Raw genomic sequence first — 17886 nt, forward strand, 5'->3', positions numbered from 1 at the left:
CCGTCTCAGGGTTAACACGGAGAAGATAAATCACGGATGATTATTAATCTTTGGAATAATAATTAACACATAATATAAGATAAGTAAAGATGTTCTTGATATGAGATGAGGTTGACTTTTGAGTGTTGGCGAGAACAACCTATACTTTTAGAATTAATAATAATTTATCTCCTCAGAAAAGTATGTGGAGCTGTTGGGGTGATTGTTTTTATCTTTTTACTACAATAAAATAAACAACAATTGACTAAAGGGTGCATTAGTTACGGAATTCTCAGTAGGGTACTTAACTTTTAAAATTTTCAAATGACATTTATTTCTCATTTTATCCCTTCTTCCAACTATTGTGATGTTGTATAAATTTCCGCAAACTATTGTGGTGTTGTATAAATTCAATGTAATATTACAGTGATTAGCAAAAGGCGTAAAATGGGAAATAATGTGTCCTTTGATAAATTTTGGAAGTTAAGTGTGATTTTAAAGAATTTCACAACTCTAAGTGGGTTCTTTGATATAATTAAGCATGTAAAGTCTTAACACTTCAATCGTGTTTAGATAAAATCTATTCTGTCAGCTTGATATGGGTCACAGGAGGTGGTTGTGGAGGTGTAATGGTGATGGTGGTGTTATCTAGTGGACACCTCTCATCGTAGCAAATGTGACTATTGCCTCTAGGCATAACCGAGCTATTCACTATATGGTAGATTTATAGAAATGGACAAGAGTTAATTTCCGATGAAGCTGGAGAAAAATATCCTTCCACGTAGTGACCTGCTTGGTTTTCTAATTTATCCTTGTATAAATATATCATTTTTTTTTTTTGACAAAAATAGCAAATGTGATTATCGCGATTGTAGTTCCAAACAAATCACCTAAACTTTTTTGTCCATTCTTTAGACTTTGGAGTATTAAATTTCTTTTCTTCTGTTCTTTAAATAACTATCTTCATTAAATTCACAGCGACGATACCACCAAAAAAAAAAGAACATGCTTAACAATTCAACAAAACTGAACCATAAGGCTCAAGGTATTTCAATGAATTAATCAATTTTATGGAAGTGTATGAACAAAATCAGTGAATGGAAGTATACAATTTCAAAAGTGTCGTCCTACAAGATGAGAGAAGTAACATATATGAAGTAGCTGATAGGGTAAATGTTGTCCCTCTCAATAGCAAATATTTTAGAAAAGGAAGAGCAAATCCATTTGATGGCTGCAGCAAAAGAGGCATTCATTTGGTAAGGCTTGAAGTCTGATATGATCGCCATGTGAAAAGAGCAAAATCTGTACTGAGATACAAAAAGGCACTTGTTCACAAGCTGAATTTGAAGCTTCTCCATTTACGGAAGATCCGGTCCTTTAAGCATCTTGAGTCTCTGCATTTGCATTTGATATCAGATAAGGAAAATATATATATTACAACTCAGTTGTAGATAAATGACCACATTATATTGTAATCTCTATTTTATAGATATTATTAGCCCATCAATATTTTTGTAAAACCATAGTACTGAAAAATTCCTATTCGAAGTGGAACTCCAGCAATGCAATTGTGTCAATTGAATTAGTTTAAGCATATAAAAAGCTAAACAGCTGAAGATTTGGTTAAAGCAACGATGAGTAGGAGTATGATAATTTGTGCAAGAGAATATATTTGAAATGCTAAACATCCAATACTACATCTTGAGCTCTTATAACTAAGATAGATCTTCAGAAGTTATTGCTTAAACAAAAAAATATAAGCATTGAAATCTTACTGTGATGAACATGGGAGGATCGTCGAGACTAGTACATCCAAGAATGATTTCTCTTCTCAACTTTGTTGTAAGTTTGTGAACTGCACGTAACTGGTCATGGGCGGAAAAAAAAGAGTTAAGGTGATTACAAAAAGAACAAAAGTTCAGTAGCCACAACTTTACCTCAGATCGAGTTGCTCCACCGATCATGAATATAAAGATACGCTGGCCCATGTTCTTGAAATCAACAGATGCATTCCGAAGTACAGAATCACTACAAATTACAAAAGTATTATGAAAAGAAACTAAAAGAAGAAATAGTATTTTAATTCTTGGAACATCGTTGAGAGTTGATGCTGAGGAAATAACAATTACGTGACATACCTTGAATAGCCATCATCAGAGCACCGACCTTTTGCCCATGTGGCAGTCCTTCTGGATCTCCTGGATTGGACAGGCTGTGTACCATTTGATGCTGTGGCTTGAGTAGCAGCAACTGGTTCATTTATATATGGAAAGTCATCCTTGGGTAGCTCACCTTTGTTTAGTTTCTCGATTAGCTCCTGAAAGAAAGAAAGAACACCTTGAGAATTGGGATATAGAATAGCTATCTAAAGATTTTAAAGTAATACAATTTCCATCCCAAAGAAGGAACTCATGAAATTATTCTTTAATTTTGAATTATCAGTTTGCAGTCATATTGATATGTGAAAAACCAAGTTTTATAGAAGCAGTGTAGTTCCCTTGGTGTCTTTAACCATCGTTTAAAATCTTGTTATTGTATCCATCTAACCAACAATGAATTGCTAATAACAATATTTCCCAATACCAACTGTTGTTTGATGTCCTATTGTTTTTGTTTTTGTTTTTGATTTTGCTGATATGGGGTCATTAACATATCTCAGTATCTTCTCAATGCGCCATATCTACCTTGGCCAACGGTTGGAGACAACTTTTTGTAGTTGTGCTTACTGGTCATCATCATATCAAGATAAGCACAAAAGAGAGAACTCACAATTTAATAGACTATAGATAACAGACATTGAAACTTATGAGGTTTGCCAAGATTTACCTACACGGTAGACCCCACAAAGAAACATGAAAACTCAGTACAATGAAGATTTCCCAAAAGCAAATGATAAGCTTGATCAAGAGTGTTATTCTGGACATCCATTATGTTCATCAAACAACCTAAATCAGTCACAAGAGCTACATAAGTGGAGATGCAGATTGCTACATATCACCTCCTAAAAGAAATCATGTTAGCTGTGCAACTTTATGAACAAATGACCATAGTAAAAGTGAATTGAGTAATATATTCCCTAGTTAGTAGTTTATCCAACAGATTTGACTGGGAATCAAGCCACCCAATGACTGGAAAGACCACCTGAAATAATTTCCATTTTTATGATCGAGCAGGTCAAAGGTGAAAGGTGATCAACCAAGGAGTCTGTCACGGATGTGGATGAAAGGTGATCAAAGAGCTAGTATACAAAAGAGGCAAAAAAGGATCTTAAGAAAAAAAAACTCTTGATTGCAGTTTTTTATGTTCATACATAGACTTCATTTCAATTTCTTAGTACAATAACAAAAACTTAATCATCTTATTAATCTGGATGCATTGCATATCTTATGAGAGAGCTGCACAAATGAGATATCAAGATAAGATAAAAAAAAAAATGGTTCTATCTGTGGATTCTATGAATACCTCCACCACTGGATAAAAACGTGACAATGCCCAGGTTTCCTCTTCACCACTCTTTTCCTTTCTTGCAGCTTGTTTCTTCTGCATTACAAAAGGCAGCAATTTTAACATCAGCTACAAGAGCAAAAAACACCTCATATTTTAAATCCATAAGAATGGTTAACTTTTATTTAATTTTCCGAGAAGAAGTTTCATAGAAGATAAAATTGCAGGATATATTTTTGTCGCCGAGAAATGTAATTACCTTCTGAACATCAAATTTAAGAGAGAAGTTTCCATCAGATTTCTTTTTGGGATCTATTTTTCCGAAGTACATCAAGTTATTTACAGCTTTCATATCCTCTGGTGATAATTTTGCCAGCTGAAAATGGTAAGGCAGACAACAAAAGAATTTCAAATTCAAAGCGCCCTAACATTACAAGGATTATAGCTAAAGGCTGATGAGGCTGCATTAGTATATTTTCACCAGTACATGTTATTCCAGTAAATCTGGATGGAAGAAAGATCCATAACAGTTGAATACCGCTAGACGATCATGCTATTGCTATTTATCAAATTTATGAAACTTGGAGCACAAAAATATCAAATTGAAACCATCAACTAGTATTTTACTGATTAAGTTGGATGAAAGGAAATCAATTGGAGCAAACACCCATGCAGGAAATCAAGAATGTATATAAGTAGTTATTCTCAGGTTAAGGGAAAAACAAGTAAAAAAATTCATGTGGAACCTTAAGTTTGGGACATGCATAAAACAAATTATTATACTTGACTTGGTACCCATGCATCGGTAAGTTGTGGATGATCAGTTATGCCCAATAGTCTCACATAACATGGACCTGAGCAGACTTTCATCCAGAGCAAGAGGTCTTTAAGTAATGTTTTTTATGTACCAATTTAAATGATACATAAAAGTACAACCACAAATAGGTAGTCAAGTTCAGAATAAACAATAAAATTCGTGGTGTAGCAAAATGGCATAAAAACCAAGAAGATCAAGCAAATTAGTGGAGCAGGTTTGATCTGGTCAATTTAGGCTTAAAGGAAAATTTGTGTATTAGGAGACTAAGAAGTGATTTTTTTATTCAGCAAACAAAGACCTACATATTTCGCATAAATGTACATATTAGGGTGTGCATAAAGTTCTTAATACAATTGGCAAGCCTTTAGCCTTCCTTTCCCCTAAAAAAAGGAAAGACATAAACACCAAGCAGTGGTTTACATTTGTTTCTATAAAGTTTAATACTCTACCAACCTGCATCAACTTGATCCCATTGTCCCCTTCAAACTTCTCAGGGTAAGTGGCTGCATAAATCATCAATAATCTTAATTTACTTTCAGGACTGGCATCCTGCAAAAGATTAATAGAGCATTGAAGTATACAAGTCTGTTTCACCATACGAGTAATAGATAAGTTTTCACTTTCTAATTTCCCATAAGTACACCAAACCTGCTTTGTCCTCAGTAGAGTAATCACTTCCTTTGCCCCTGCATCTCCAAAGACAAGATCTTGTTCTAACTGTCCTATGTCTCTAAGATGCATTTCTCGAATCAACCTATTGATTTTTCCTGCAATCTGAGCAGATTTAGCTAATTAGATAGAGCAAGGTTCAATTTTTCATGCATGACTGGAATAAATCTCGGCACAATTATCTACAAATGACTAATTAAGTGGAAAACTTCCTCATGTAAGAGAAAGAGGCTACTATAGAAACTATGTGCAGATAAAGTCCTGTCCCCAAACTTTTGCTCACCTTGGTTATTCTTTTATGGCTGTGGTAACTATTTTAGATATAAATTTGCAATACCCCAAAACATCTCATCTAAGAAATAGTACTAGCTAATCAATAATATCCTGCAAGGCAATGAAAAGCCTTTCTCCGCAACATCTATATTTTTATTGTCATAGATTATGTCAACCTTTCTCAAATCCAAGAAACATGTAGAACTGTTCAATTCTCTATGGCTTTTGGAGGATCATCCCAGATGACAACTAATTGAAGAAACTTAGTCACTCATTAGAGACATTTTACTAATTTGTATTGTGTGGGTTTTCATTGCTGAGGCTCTAGAAACCATCTAGTGTATACAACAACATTATCATTGAGCTTTCGCCCATATAAAATCTTTAGGTTTATATGGCTAAGCCTATATATAGTTCACTACTCATTGAATACAGTTCTGTTCAGCTTGATAGGGTTTCTTCCTGGTTCTTCCTCTCCCCTACTTCAATATGACCATCTCATCTGTCAAGCTCAATTGCTGTTCACTCCCAATTGCAATATCTTAGATGAAGATTTCTAAATGAGCATACGAAATGTTTCCTTTAACCTGACAAAACAATCTTCATCATCTCTCATCAAATAATTCTTACATTAACTTCAATCTTACTGTCTTAGCCATAATTTCTTGGAAACACTTGAAAAACAACTAAATCTCAAAATCCCTTGTCTCCACAAAACTAGTCCTTTTATTTTATCGTGTTTTAATAACACAACATCTAGACCACAATAATTAACTAGACCGCCAGAAAGGAATTTTAATAAACGATAAACTTGAATGAGTGTAACAAATGTGTTAATCAAATATCAATATGAAAAAAAATGTTTACCTCAACATGAAGAGAAAGCTTTTCAACTTGCTCGTTGTATTGTGGTAAAGCTTGGACTATTTTTTGCAGATCTTTAGTTGAAATCTCACCGCCATCTCTGTGAAATATTTAAAAAGGTTCATTATAATATAATGAAAAGCAAATATAAATCCCTGTATAAACTTAATATTAGACTTGTAGTCATCCAAACATTTGACAGCTAAAGATTGAAAATGAAATTAAATCTAATTAACGAATATGAAGTTATGAACTACAATGTTGAAATGTTCAATTGTACAAGCAGTATAGAAAAAAAACACTAAACTGCAGCACAAACATTTATTACCAAAGCAGTATGTTTTAATGCTTTAAGGGACGTGGATTTTATAAATTGCCTTGGCCTTCATCATGAAAAAAACCAAGAGGATAATAAACAAAGCTTAAAGAAGACAAAGGCGAGGACCAACATAAAATAATAGTGTTCTTTTTTTATACTAATGTTCATTACTATATTATTACTATGTTGTACAAATACTAATGCGAAGGTGAGATTTTAATTTTGAAATGCAGTTAAGGGAATGGATTAAAATCTCATGTTGTGCCAACTGACATGGCCGAAATTCTTTGTTCCCCTCTCACATCAAGACATGGCATGCTAACAAAATAGATGAGAAGAATGTGAGCTTAAAGCGGTGGAAAAAATGAGAAGAACTGCAAAAACCCATTTTAGATAGAGCAGATGCCCTATCAACATACATGATCGATTCTACTATTGAAATAGCAACCATCACCAGAGTGAAATCTATAAATCTATATAGTTGTGATGGAATCTAACTATAATTTTCCCATAAGTTCCATATGCCCAAACGGTGTATCTAACTCCTTATAGGGGGCGTTTGGTTAAATGATGGGAATGACTATGGGTATGAGTTTGATAATAGAGTAGAATGGGAATAGGAATGGAAATGAAACCCATCAAGTTATATGGGTTTGGTTGATTCCCATAAATGTGGTAATCATTCCCAAAATGTGATTCCCAAACCCACAATCCAAACACTATCTTTTACTATCATTCCATTCCCTCATTCCCAAACCCATCAACCAAACACCCCCATAGTGTTTCTAATAAAGTTCTATTCTCATCTACACTGTGCATGCTATTCCAGAATGTTATAGCTCTAAGTGATTGACATGAATGAAATACATGATAGAAATCCCATCTCTTCATGCATTTACCTGGAAGTTTGGTGTTGTGCAGCCTTATTCTTTGACTTAAATGTAGACATCTTCTCATGCAACCTTTCACTAGCCTGTCACTCCAATTTGTTACCAAGCAGAAAAACAACTGATGCTTACTATAATATATGCTCACACTTACATCAGCTATATGTGCATAGCGCAGTTCAAGCCATATGGGGTCATTATCTTCCAAAAGGGCTTCTTTCTTTTCAGCTGTTGCACCAGGCTTTGCTGGTGCCTGTTGATAATCAAATAAAAAGTAAATACAAGAAATATTTACAAATAAAAAGGAAGCATAAGTTTGTTCGAAAGTATTTCCTCTGTTAACATTTATTTACCTCATATATATATTTGTTTCCATCCATCTCGAGCAAATCATGACACATTGCATCATATGTCCATTCATGTATATAAGGTGCAATCTTCACCAAAACGCAAATGTAAAAGCATCTCATGTCAAAAATCAAGAGCACTGATAAACAAGCATCTTAGCATTCTAATTTCAACAAGCACATAGCCTTGTACCTGGTCTATTGTCCGATCCACAATGAGTAACTCACATGTCTCCTTTTGGGGAAAATCAGGGACTGAAGATTTATACTTTGACAGGATATCCCAAACAGCTGTAGCAAGCTTTGAGGGTACTAAGTCACGCATATTCTTTGTGTCAGACTCATCCATGGACTTAGAAACTTGGTACCGCACATAAGGAAGTTCCTAGAAACATATGGGCATAATCAAAAACAATAAATATAACTGTGTTATAAATGGACAATTAACAAGGAACTAAAAATCTGGTCTGTTTAAGTCAACATGACTGACAACACACAATTCACCTTTGCTGTCTTAATACTACCATGTATTGCCCATACAAGGTGATACATGCAATGAAGAGCAAGGAGAAAAGGAGAGCAAGGGAAGCATGATCTTGATAGCGAGTCCGTCGTCATCTTCATACGCCTCTTCTCAGACAATAATAATAGAAGGATTCCTGTCGTTGATCACCTTCTCTATATATATCTCTCATAGGCACAAGCAAGGAAGAGAAGTTGTTAACAACGGTTATCCATGCACCCAATTCTCCCCTTTATATAAATACCTATAATTTTATCTAATCTAACTCAACGAACCCCTCTTTTACCTTTCGATAAGACTACACTACTTTGAAAAACTATGTATCATTCAATTACAAATTGAACACAATTTGCTATTCAAGTTGTTAGGTGTTACAAGAGATCATTGAAGCTGCATTTCATTTGATACAAAATGAAAAGAATGTACAGTTTAAAAAATATTTAAACAAAGGCTCCAAATTGATTCAATTGTCTTTTACCTCAAGTAAGATTTGATTTGATCCTTAAATATATATTTTTTTCAAAGTTATATAGTTTTATTTAAAAAATGATCCTTTTCAAAACGTGATCCTTTTCAAAAATACAAAATGTGTTCCATCCTCTAAGAACTGATCCACATCATTTTGTAGGGTGGACGTGGGGTTTGGCTAAACAAATTTTAAACATTTCAAATTGATAAAATTATGAAGGGAAGTTCCATTCTCTTTCACCCTTTACTTTAATCTTTTATTTCTTTTCTTGTGCTAGTGAATTTCCAAACAAATTCTAAGGAGTTTTAAGTTTGCTAAGATGAGTTTAGCCAGGTTAATGGATGTAAAAGGGTTTATTACTTAGATTACTATTTGAGGATTAGGTTTAGAGAAATTGCATTCTAATGTACTTATGTGCATTAATTGGTAAAAGTTTAATATCTTTCATTATCGATTGGAGAAGTAGTGAAGGTCACCAAATTAAATGTCATATCAATCAGTGCAATCCATTTGAAGCATTTAGGAACTATTTGTTCCCCAAAACAAACGATGAACTGAGAATGATGCAACTTCGAACCAGATTAACTGGCAGTGCATTTACTTGAGTTTTTCACATACCAATCCAGTACCAAAGCAGTGTATTCTTATTCAGCTCAAAAAAAGCTGAATACTGCAATTAAACAGACACCCAGATTCATGTTTGTGAAGATGGCACCCTGGTGGAGTTTTCTCATTTCACAGTGTTTACTGACTAGTCAACGGCAAATATATCAAAAATAGGTATCATATATGGGTTTCAATTTCTACATTCAAATATATGTTAAAGTAGCCAAAATTAAAGAATCTAATTGCAACTGTTTTTTTAGGATGTTCTCTAGCAAGACTTGAATATGAAGAGCACACTTGTTATCTCTGCACTCTTGCTTCTTAAAGGTGGTGCTAATCAACAATGTGTACTCCCCTTTAGTTTGAATGTCAATTCTAGAGCAATGAAACTGCCAAAGGAGTTTAGCTTACATTACTCAGTTGTTCAGGCCTGATTTGTTTGCATTTGATTGGGATGAAGACAAATAACTCTTTTCTTAAAGAAAGCATTCTAATCCTATAGCTGTGTTCGGAAGCTAGCAACATCATGCTCCAATATTTTCTCCCGACTTCTGGGGAGTGTATTCAGATAGAAGAGTGCATTATGATGAGCCTAAGGAAAAAAAATCTAGTCACTTCTTTTTGTAAGCCTTTTCATGTGTGATTAAATGAGGCATTACCACTTTTCTTTTCAACTTTCCTGACTGAATTTTTCAGGTTCTTCCTTTTGGTTGGTTATCTTTCCTTCTTGGAGAAATTGAGATAAGATGAGTGCACTCATGAGATATATATCTTAAACAAGCTGTGAGAAATGAGATTTAGTAGAGGATAAACATCTTTAAGAATTCATGTGTACCTTCAAAGAAGCAATTGCTGTGGCAACTCGTGTAGCCATCGTAGTCAAGCACTCATTGAACTTACGAGAATTTTGAGCTGTTTCTCCAAATAATTCTTCAAAAGCCATCTCATGGTCAGTGGTGAACGCCTAAACATTGTAGTTTAATTAGGTAAGGAAATTGGGGCTGTTTGCTTGAAGGGAAAGGAGAGGGGAAAAATAGGGATAGTAGAAAATCATCTGTAGTTATCATTCTCCCATTGTTCTCCAAATAAAAGTTCCATAAAAGCCACCAATGTACAATTGGTTCACTTTGAACTTGATACAAGTATTACACAAGATTACTAGCAAAACATTCCCTCCAATACAATAAATGAAACTACATGAAAATGGTAAAGTTTACCTGATTATCAATAGCAAAATACTCCAAGTTCATCTAAAAAAGTTTCAAAAAGGGTGAATAAGGTTAAATGAGTATTCACATTGATTATTAACATATTATATATGCATATTGAAAGATAAAATAGTTCACCTCACTAAGAGCACCTATACGGGGTAAAAGACTCGTGTCATTCTTAATGTAAGCAATCAATTCCTTGGGTATAGGTGAACTAAAGAAAACATACGCCCTGAAATAATAAATATTATTAAAGAAGAGTAACAGAGAATTAGTGTTTACTTATAATTGTGTCAAAATTTGTAGTAGATAAAGAGTGAATGCATCTATCATCCTTGGAGTTTGAGGGTATCCAATATATCCCCTTCAATTCTAGTACTACAACAACAACCAAGCTTTATCCCACTAGGTGGGGTCGGCTGTATGGATCTTTCTACGCCATTGAGCTCTATCCCCTACTATATCATAAGTTTATTACTTAATTTAAGGATATGATATAAATTAATAAAATCAAATAAATCAGAAAATTAAAATGTCTATACATCTATTAACTCACCGTGCATAACAAATATATTGATTCAAATTCATCACATGAGTTTGGGATTATAGAAAATGACAAAGTTGGCTATTTTGGAATTGCAAAGGATACATAGGAGCCTTAAACTCCAAGGAGGTATAATGTAGTTCACCAAAAAAAATAAATGGAAGATATTGAAGCATACTTTCTGTACAAAGGACATCTTCCAGACATGTCAGATAGTAGCATGATGACACTGCAAGATGCAACCATGTGTGTTAAGAAGCATATATGTAACATCTACAAGAACCTAGTAGAAATTTTAGGGGGGAAATAAAATAATAATAAAAAAAACTAGAGTGGTATTTATCCTTTCAATTTTATACTACAATAGAATTTCAAGCATCTTTTACCATAAATATGAGACTGATATAATTACTTCATTCAAATTCAAGAGCATATTCAGTATCTGTTTGTTCTCGAATGTATTCTTTATAGTGAACTTCACTACAGTCTACATCTCCCAGCTAATCTGACTCCACCTCTTCCATAAAGCAATTCTGACTTCTACCATGAAAGCAAAAAAATTTAACTTGGATTGATAGAGGCTCAATTACACTTAGTTTTCTTATTTCTCAGATTAATTAGTTCATTGTTTGAGGTATGAAAGCATATTTGAGGACCACCAATATTCCTCTATCTAAAGGCATCAAGACAATAAATCATTTGAGAACTAGGGAGAAAAACAATGAAAATCAATCATTTGAATACTAGGAAATCAATCATTAGGTTTAATCTTTACTGAAAAAGAAGGCTATGATTAGGGGAAAACCCCCAAGCTCTAATTAAGAATTAAAGTTGGACTAGTGTGACACAATAGAAGTTAGGGTTTTCTAAGGTAATATTTCTCAGTAGTCCTTATTTAGCTTATTGGTTGTATAGTGTACTGTAAATAGAACAATTAACATAACTTTCATCATGGAGATTCCCAAGCAAGATTTATTATTTAGTAGACTGTTTAATACACTCCACTCCTATATTTCCTATTGTTCATCATTATAGAATTTTAGACTACTATATATCAAGAAAGTGCACAATCTCGAACCAGCTGTAACACACAGAAAGTATAAGAGGACAAAAAATTAAAAGTTAAGGATAAACATTGAGCAAATAATGATATATGAAACAACAAATTTGAAAAGTAGCAGGTTTTAATAATGTAACTAAGTAGAATAATTAGAAAAAATAACTCCAAAAACCTTTACTTTTCTTTTAGTGGTTGGATGAAATATATAGCATCCATTGAAGGTAAAGGCTCCCTTCTTTTGAAAATGTCCTCTACCACTGCAAAATAGAATGTGAAACTTATTTAACCGCGACAAATATTATTGATTGTAAGAATTTCAAAATTTTGCATGTAAAGTTTTTGTACAAAAATTCCTTGCAAAAAAGTGTATATAGTGGATTGCAAGAATTTTCAAAATCATAAAAGGACTAGTCACTAACTTCTATGCGATGATATCATACACAAACTTAGATAGCATTCAATGGAGAGATAAAATCCATATACCTATCCCCTAAAAGTTAGCAAGGCTTGTACATTGATAATTATACACCAACTCGCATGAGAGTACCAAGTTGGTCGGTCCTTCAAATTTACTTGAAAAAGGCTGATGGAAATTGGAAGATCGTGAGGGATGATCGTTTGACACTTTATAGTCAAAACTTAAAATTTTTTGTTGTCTTCATGTTCAACATTTTATCATATTTTTCTTTCCACTTCCCCTCTTTGCTTCTCATTTCTCCTCTGTTACCAATTGAGCGTGGTGTTTCCTACTCATCTTTTGTCCCTCTATCCTTGTCTTTTTCTCTTTTTTTTTTTTTATATCAGGTATCCAAATCTTACAACCCGACTAATCCTGGAGTAGATGGTCCGGACCCACATTCCACCCACCAATTAAATCCAGGAAGTATGGTGGCTCCTGATGTGGCGCCCCAGCTTCACTATTAGTTCAATCGTCGTAGGTGTGCCCTACTTGTCTTGCTCCCACAGTTTCTAGTCTATTGTGTGCACCAATGGGGCAATAATATGTGGCACAAACTACCAGTCATGGAGAGAACATGGTATAGTAATGTTAGTGTGCATTGTAATGGGAGTTTTTTTCCCACAAACTACATGTTGTATTTTAATGTGAGAAGAACTTGAATACAAAACCAAGTTTGTATTCCTGCAAAAAATCTTTACTTATCCCTCTTTCCAAAAATGTGAATCGAAAGATCTAGATAAGGTACAAGTACAGAAGATCATGGCAAGTTTATCACTCTATTTTTGCTACATTAGATATTAACAAGATATAGGAGGATCTCCTATGGCAAGTTTAGACCAATCTAGAAGGAGATTCTTCATTATTCCAAAATAATTAGGATACAGACATTTTGCTAACAATGAGAATCTACCTTAATATTTCCAAATTTCAAATACTAATCCATTTAAAGCATAACAGCATAATAGGAAAATTATTAAATTTCTGTGTAGACCAATATTCAAAGAAATTGAAAAGGTCTCATCATCAAACTACAAAACATAAGTAAATGTCAGTTTATTAGGAACAATTACAAATTGAAAAAAATAGTATTGTCTTTCTTTTGAAACTTGTGCGCAACTTCAACAAGTTCAATTTTGAAATATTTGATCTAAGATTTCATATGGAAAGACAAAAGGTGTCAGATGACGTTGACAAGCATCATAAGTTAACAAAAGGTGTAACAACTTGGTTAATGGAACAAAGATTTGAAACCTTGCCCCCAAACACCCATCATCCTTCAATGGAAATATTTTATTTCATATTCAAGATTTTATTTTTTTTTGGGTGGCTTAGCAATTTCCATTGCCACTGATGTGTCACTTGATTTTGAAGAGGCCAATCTCTTGATGGGTGCTCATGAACACCTCTCTCAAGATACACTAGTTTCTAATATGAGGATTAACAATAGCTATTGGACTTCTCCCTTTTACATTTCAATTCTCTAAGATGGATTCTCAGGAAATTTTTATGCCTAAAAATTCTAATGCCATTAACTCTAACTCTGATGATGAGAGACGAAAGGTATGTTAAATTTCTACTATAATAATCATTGCACTATCATTGATAAAGGAAAGAAGAGTAGGTCCCACCAGATTATTTGGAATTTTCAATCACTCTAACAATTAAGGTCTTATGTTGGATTTTTCTATAGGAACACAAAAATTAGTTTGAAGAGACCATATTTTCTTTCATGATATTGCATATGCCATCCAATGCCTCAATCTGAATATCTTATCCAGCAATTATGAATTTACAAACCCGGATGGCTATTTTTGCAGCATCACTACAACTTGTGCCATGAAGAATCAATATGGAAAATTTATGGCAAAATGATTGACTGGATAACCATAATTCCTCCATACTTAACACTCTATTGGATGGTTGAATTGGTTCAATATGGAGAGAACGCAGCAAGAGGATTGTTAACCCCTCATCCAACTATTCCTACCAAATCTTTGAAGTAGATTTGTAAAGAACAAAAACTATCAGTAGTTTAAAAAAAAAATTAAATCTAATGGAGACAATCATATTATTACTAAAACAAAAGGGCAAGTAAGATAAGATTTTCAAGCTTTAAAAAGTGACTAAACCTACATGAGATTTCTTGGTTTGTAATGTCTGCCATCTTACAAGAAAAAGACATCACTTTGAGAGTGAATTTGTCCATGATAAGTATCTGCAATATAATCCAATTCCAGTTGTAAGTACTTAGTACTGTGATGAATTTCTTGCAACATGATTAAATGAAAAGAGGATGGAAACTTCTTCTGTAAATTCGATAAATGGTGGCAACCATTTAGTTTGTTTGTGTTGTGCCCATTCATAGAGGAGTAAATAGAAGGGACGCAAGCTGGACGTATAGTCAAACTCACTTCCTGTGCTTTTCTTGTCATCGTACGCTTTTTATATTTTCTGCCAAAATGGATAAATAAGAACTAACCTTCCATGGGGTAGTCGAGCTCTTTGTTTCCGACGATCTAAGCATTTCATTTAAAATTCCTGAAAATAATCCAAGACCAAAATAGATTTTGTGAATTAGTAAGCAATTTCCCGATAAGGAAGCGAGCAAAAGCACTCACTTTCACGACTAATTTGACGGAAAAACTTATGATCCGCGTTGGCGTGAGCGAAGTCCCATTCCGACATCGACATGGTTCGTACTCCGTAGTGTTGTTCCTGCCCTTGGTTTTATTTTTTACTATTGGAAGTCGAACGAGGAAGAAGAAGTGAAAGGATAAAAAGAATATGATTGTGGCTAATGGAGAGATGGCTCAGCGGAATTGTCGAGCGTGTGTGGTTACCATACTCATTTGCACATCGTCTCCTATATATTCGGATCCCATTTGTTACTGCCCTTTCTCTCGTCAGAAAATACTAAATATAAATAAAATAGCTCTAATTTCGGTCAAGAATTTTTTTAATAGAAATTTATTACTAAAAGGGGCCGTACTCGATCAATTTTTTTAAAAAAAATAGTTAAAATTAGTATATAAATCTAAATAAGATGATATTGTCCATTTTACTTTTTTATTACCATTTTTAAACTCAGCAAGCATTTAAAATTATAAAAAATAAATAAATAGTGAAGAGGGCAGCGAGACGCGGTGGAAAGGGAGAAGGAAGAAGAAGCCCAGCAGCAGCAGTAGCGATGGGGAAGGAGCCGACGGATGAGCAGGTGGCGTCGATGAAGGAGGCCTTCAATCTGTTCGACACCGACGGCGACGGCCGGATCGCCGCGTCGGAGCTTGGCATCCTGATGCGCTCCCTTGGCGGCAACCCGACCCAGGCCCAGCTCAAGGAGATCGCCGCCACCGAGGGCCTTACCGACCCCTTCGACTTCCCCCGATTTCTCGATCTCATGCGCAAGTACCTCCGCCCCGAGCCCTTCGACCGCCAGCTCCGCGATGCCTTTCGCGTCCTCGACAAGGATTCCACCGGCAAAGTCTCCGTTGCTGACCTACGCCACGTACTCACCAGCATCGGCGAGAAACTTGAGCCCGCTGAGTTTGACGAGTGGATCCGCGAGGTGGAGGTCGGCCCCGACGGTACTATCCAATACGAAGACTTCATTGTTCGCATGGTCGCCAAGTGATCCTTTCCTTTCCAGCGGCGTCTGAGTCAGGTACGTCCAGATCTTCGTTTGCGGATTCTATTCGTTTCATTTAGTTATGCGATCTGTTCGTTTGCTTGGGATCTGATCATAATTGGACCTGTTTAGCTAGAGATCCGTAATTATAGCCCGCCCAAATTCTCAATTATGTTTATGACTAGGATCTCCTATTTTTTTGTGATTGCTGTCTGATCTGAATGCGTTTCGTAAAGTCTACCGAGTGTCTGATGAAAGATAAATTTCGAATCAACTTTTTTTTTCCTTAGTGTCGTGATTTTTCAAAAAGATGGTTGTTTCTATACTTCTTCACGGAGGTGTCTTCATATTCTTAGGAAGTCCAGAATTTTTTAGAAGAAAACAAATCTTTCCATACCAGCAAATCTTAACATACCAACATAGTTTGATGAATTTGTGCTTCATATATGAAATGATTTAGTGATAAATTCCTTCTTTTACAAACTATATTCACCCAGAGATAGGACTAAATTATTAATTTGCTTTAGTTGATCAACGGGTCTCAAAATTTGTAGTTGTTTTGTTACTAGTTGATTAAGTCATTCTGGAGCCAAATAATTAAGATATAACTAGTTTGATTCTATTTCAGTAGTTCTAACAAGTTATAATCTAATGATACATTTACTTTATTACCCATAAAAAGCATATATCTATCCTCCATCTAAACACAAAGATAAAATTTAGCTTAATGGGGAAGACCCTTATCAGATTTAAAGAGTCGACTTATGACTATTGGTTTATCTAATCTCATTTTTCTCCCCTACCTTCCACCTCTTGTTATCCGGCTGTAGTTCAGTTAGTATGAGTGTCAAAGATCTAGGAGTAAGAAAAAAAAAGGAATGACATCATAGTTGACTGCATATATGATAACTCTTTTTCACTCTTTTTTTCTTATATTTCATCTTGAATCTTGGACTCTAGTGGAGATGGTAAATGATCATTATATCACTGCTCAAATTTTATTTATATCCTCTGTCATGAGTCATGGCATTAGAAGACTTGGGAATCTTCTAGTGCTTCATGGTCACTATAATAGTGACAAAATTCTGAATAATTTAAATACATATAGTGTTGGCAATAGTTTCAGATATGCTAGTTACCTAGAAACTCAATATTGTTGGCAAACCTGTCAAACAATATTGTTGCATGTTGATGTTAGTCGTCACTTCCACAAAATCTGTGCAAGAAATGTGCCAGGCATTATAACTCATAACATATTTAAGTAATTTGAGGTACTTTTCTCATCCAAGGATGTCCAGAAACCTAGTCGATGGTTATGCCATAGTAATACAAAGTTGTTTGGAGAAATTGCCAAGGATATTCTTATGCTACAGCCCAAGTGCTAAGTGGCTACTTGGAACCCTATCATTGATTTGGGATATCAAAATAGATAGAGGTCATGATTGTTGTGGAAGATAGCGTGTATTGTAGAAATATACACCACACGGGTAAGGCATGTTTGATGTCAGTTCTGGAACAAACAGCAAATTTATGAGATTTATAGAGCTTTATAGTAGATGATCTAGCATAATACCACAAATGAATGCAATGAAGACTATATCCTGCCAAATACCAACAATCACAACAACAAAACACATGCCCAAACAATTTCTTTGGTAGATGTATTTTTTCCCCCAATATAACCATTTTATTGAGTATTTTCATGTAAAGAAAAGCAAGCCTATTACAAAAATGGAGTAAACAACAAGAGGCATATACCATTGTGTTACAAAAATATATTTGAAAACTG

The 17886-nt window shown here is 34.5% G+C and overlaps 2 protein-coding genes across 2 annotated transcripts; one reads left to right on the top strand and one right to left on the bottom strand.

Annotated features, from left to right (window-relative positions):
- Positions 1-1008: 1008 nt before the first annotated feature.
- Positions 1009-15369, bottom strand: LOC121997291 (probable protein transport Sec1b). The gene is made up of 21 exons (XM_042551636.1): positions 15091-15369; positions 14952-15010; positions 14606-14687; positions 12191-12269; positions 11131-11181; positions 10544-10640; positions 10415-10447; positions 10033-10161; positions 7793-7984; positions 7606-7689; positions 7407-7505; positions 7265-7338; positions 6050-6146; positions 4889-5014; positions 4694-4789; positions 3683-3799; positions 3442-3519; positions 2118-2296; positions 1917-2007; positions 1755-1844; positions 1009-1373 (listed from the first exon to the last, which is right to left on the bottom strand). The coding sequence occupies exons 1-21, from the start codon at positions 15161-15163 to the stop codon at positions 1338-1340; spliced, it is 1962 nt and encodes a 653-aa protein (XP_042407570.1). The 5' UTR covers positions 15164-15369; the 3' UTR covers positions 1009-1337.
- A 211-nt stretch (positions 15370-15580) lies between these two features.
- Positions 15581-16152, top strand: LOC121997292 (probable calcium-binding protein CML7). Its single transcript, XM_042551637.1, has one exon. The coding sequence runs from the start codon at positions 15660-15662 to the stop codon at positions 16101-16103; it is 444 nt and encodes a 147-aa protein (XP_042407571.1). The 5' UTR covers positions 15581-15659; the 3' UTR covers positions 16104-16152.
- Positions 16153-17886: the final 1734 nt, after the last annotated feature.

The sequence above is a fragment of the Zingiber officinale genome, chromosome 6A (genome assembly GCF_018446385.1).
Source record: "Zingiber officinale cultivar Zhangliang chromosome 6A, Zo_v1.1, whole genome shotgun sequence".
Lineage (NCBI taxonomy): Eukaryota > Viridiplantae > Streptophyta > Magnoliopsida > Zingiberales > Zingiberaceae > Zingiber > Zingiber officinale.

Bases quoted from the DNA above. Each gene is read 5' to 3' on its own strand.
- LOC121997292 (XM_042551637.1), top strand. From the start codon at position 15,660: ATGGGGAAGGAGCCGACGGATGAGCAGGTGGCGTCGATGAAGGAGGCC.
- LOC121997291 (XM_042551636.1), bottom strand. From the start codon at position 15,163: ATGTCGATGTCGGAATGGGACTTCGCTCACGCCAACGCGGATCATAAG. The intron at 6,147-7,264 runs GTAAATGCATGA...AATATTTCACAG, and splicing joins GCACAACACCAAACTTCCAG to AGATGGCGGTGAGATTTCAA. The intron at 4,790-4,888 runs GTTTGGTGTACT...AATCTTTTGCAG, and splicing joins CTCTACTGAGGACAAAGCAG to GATGCCAGTCCTGAAAGTAA.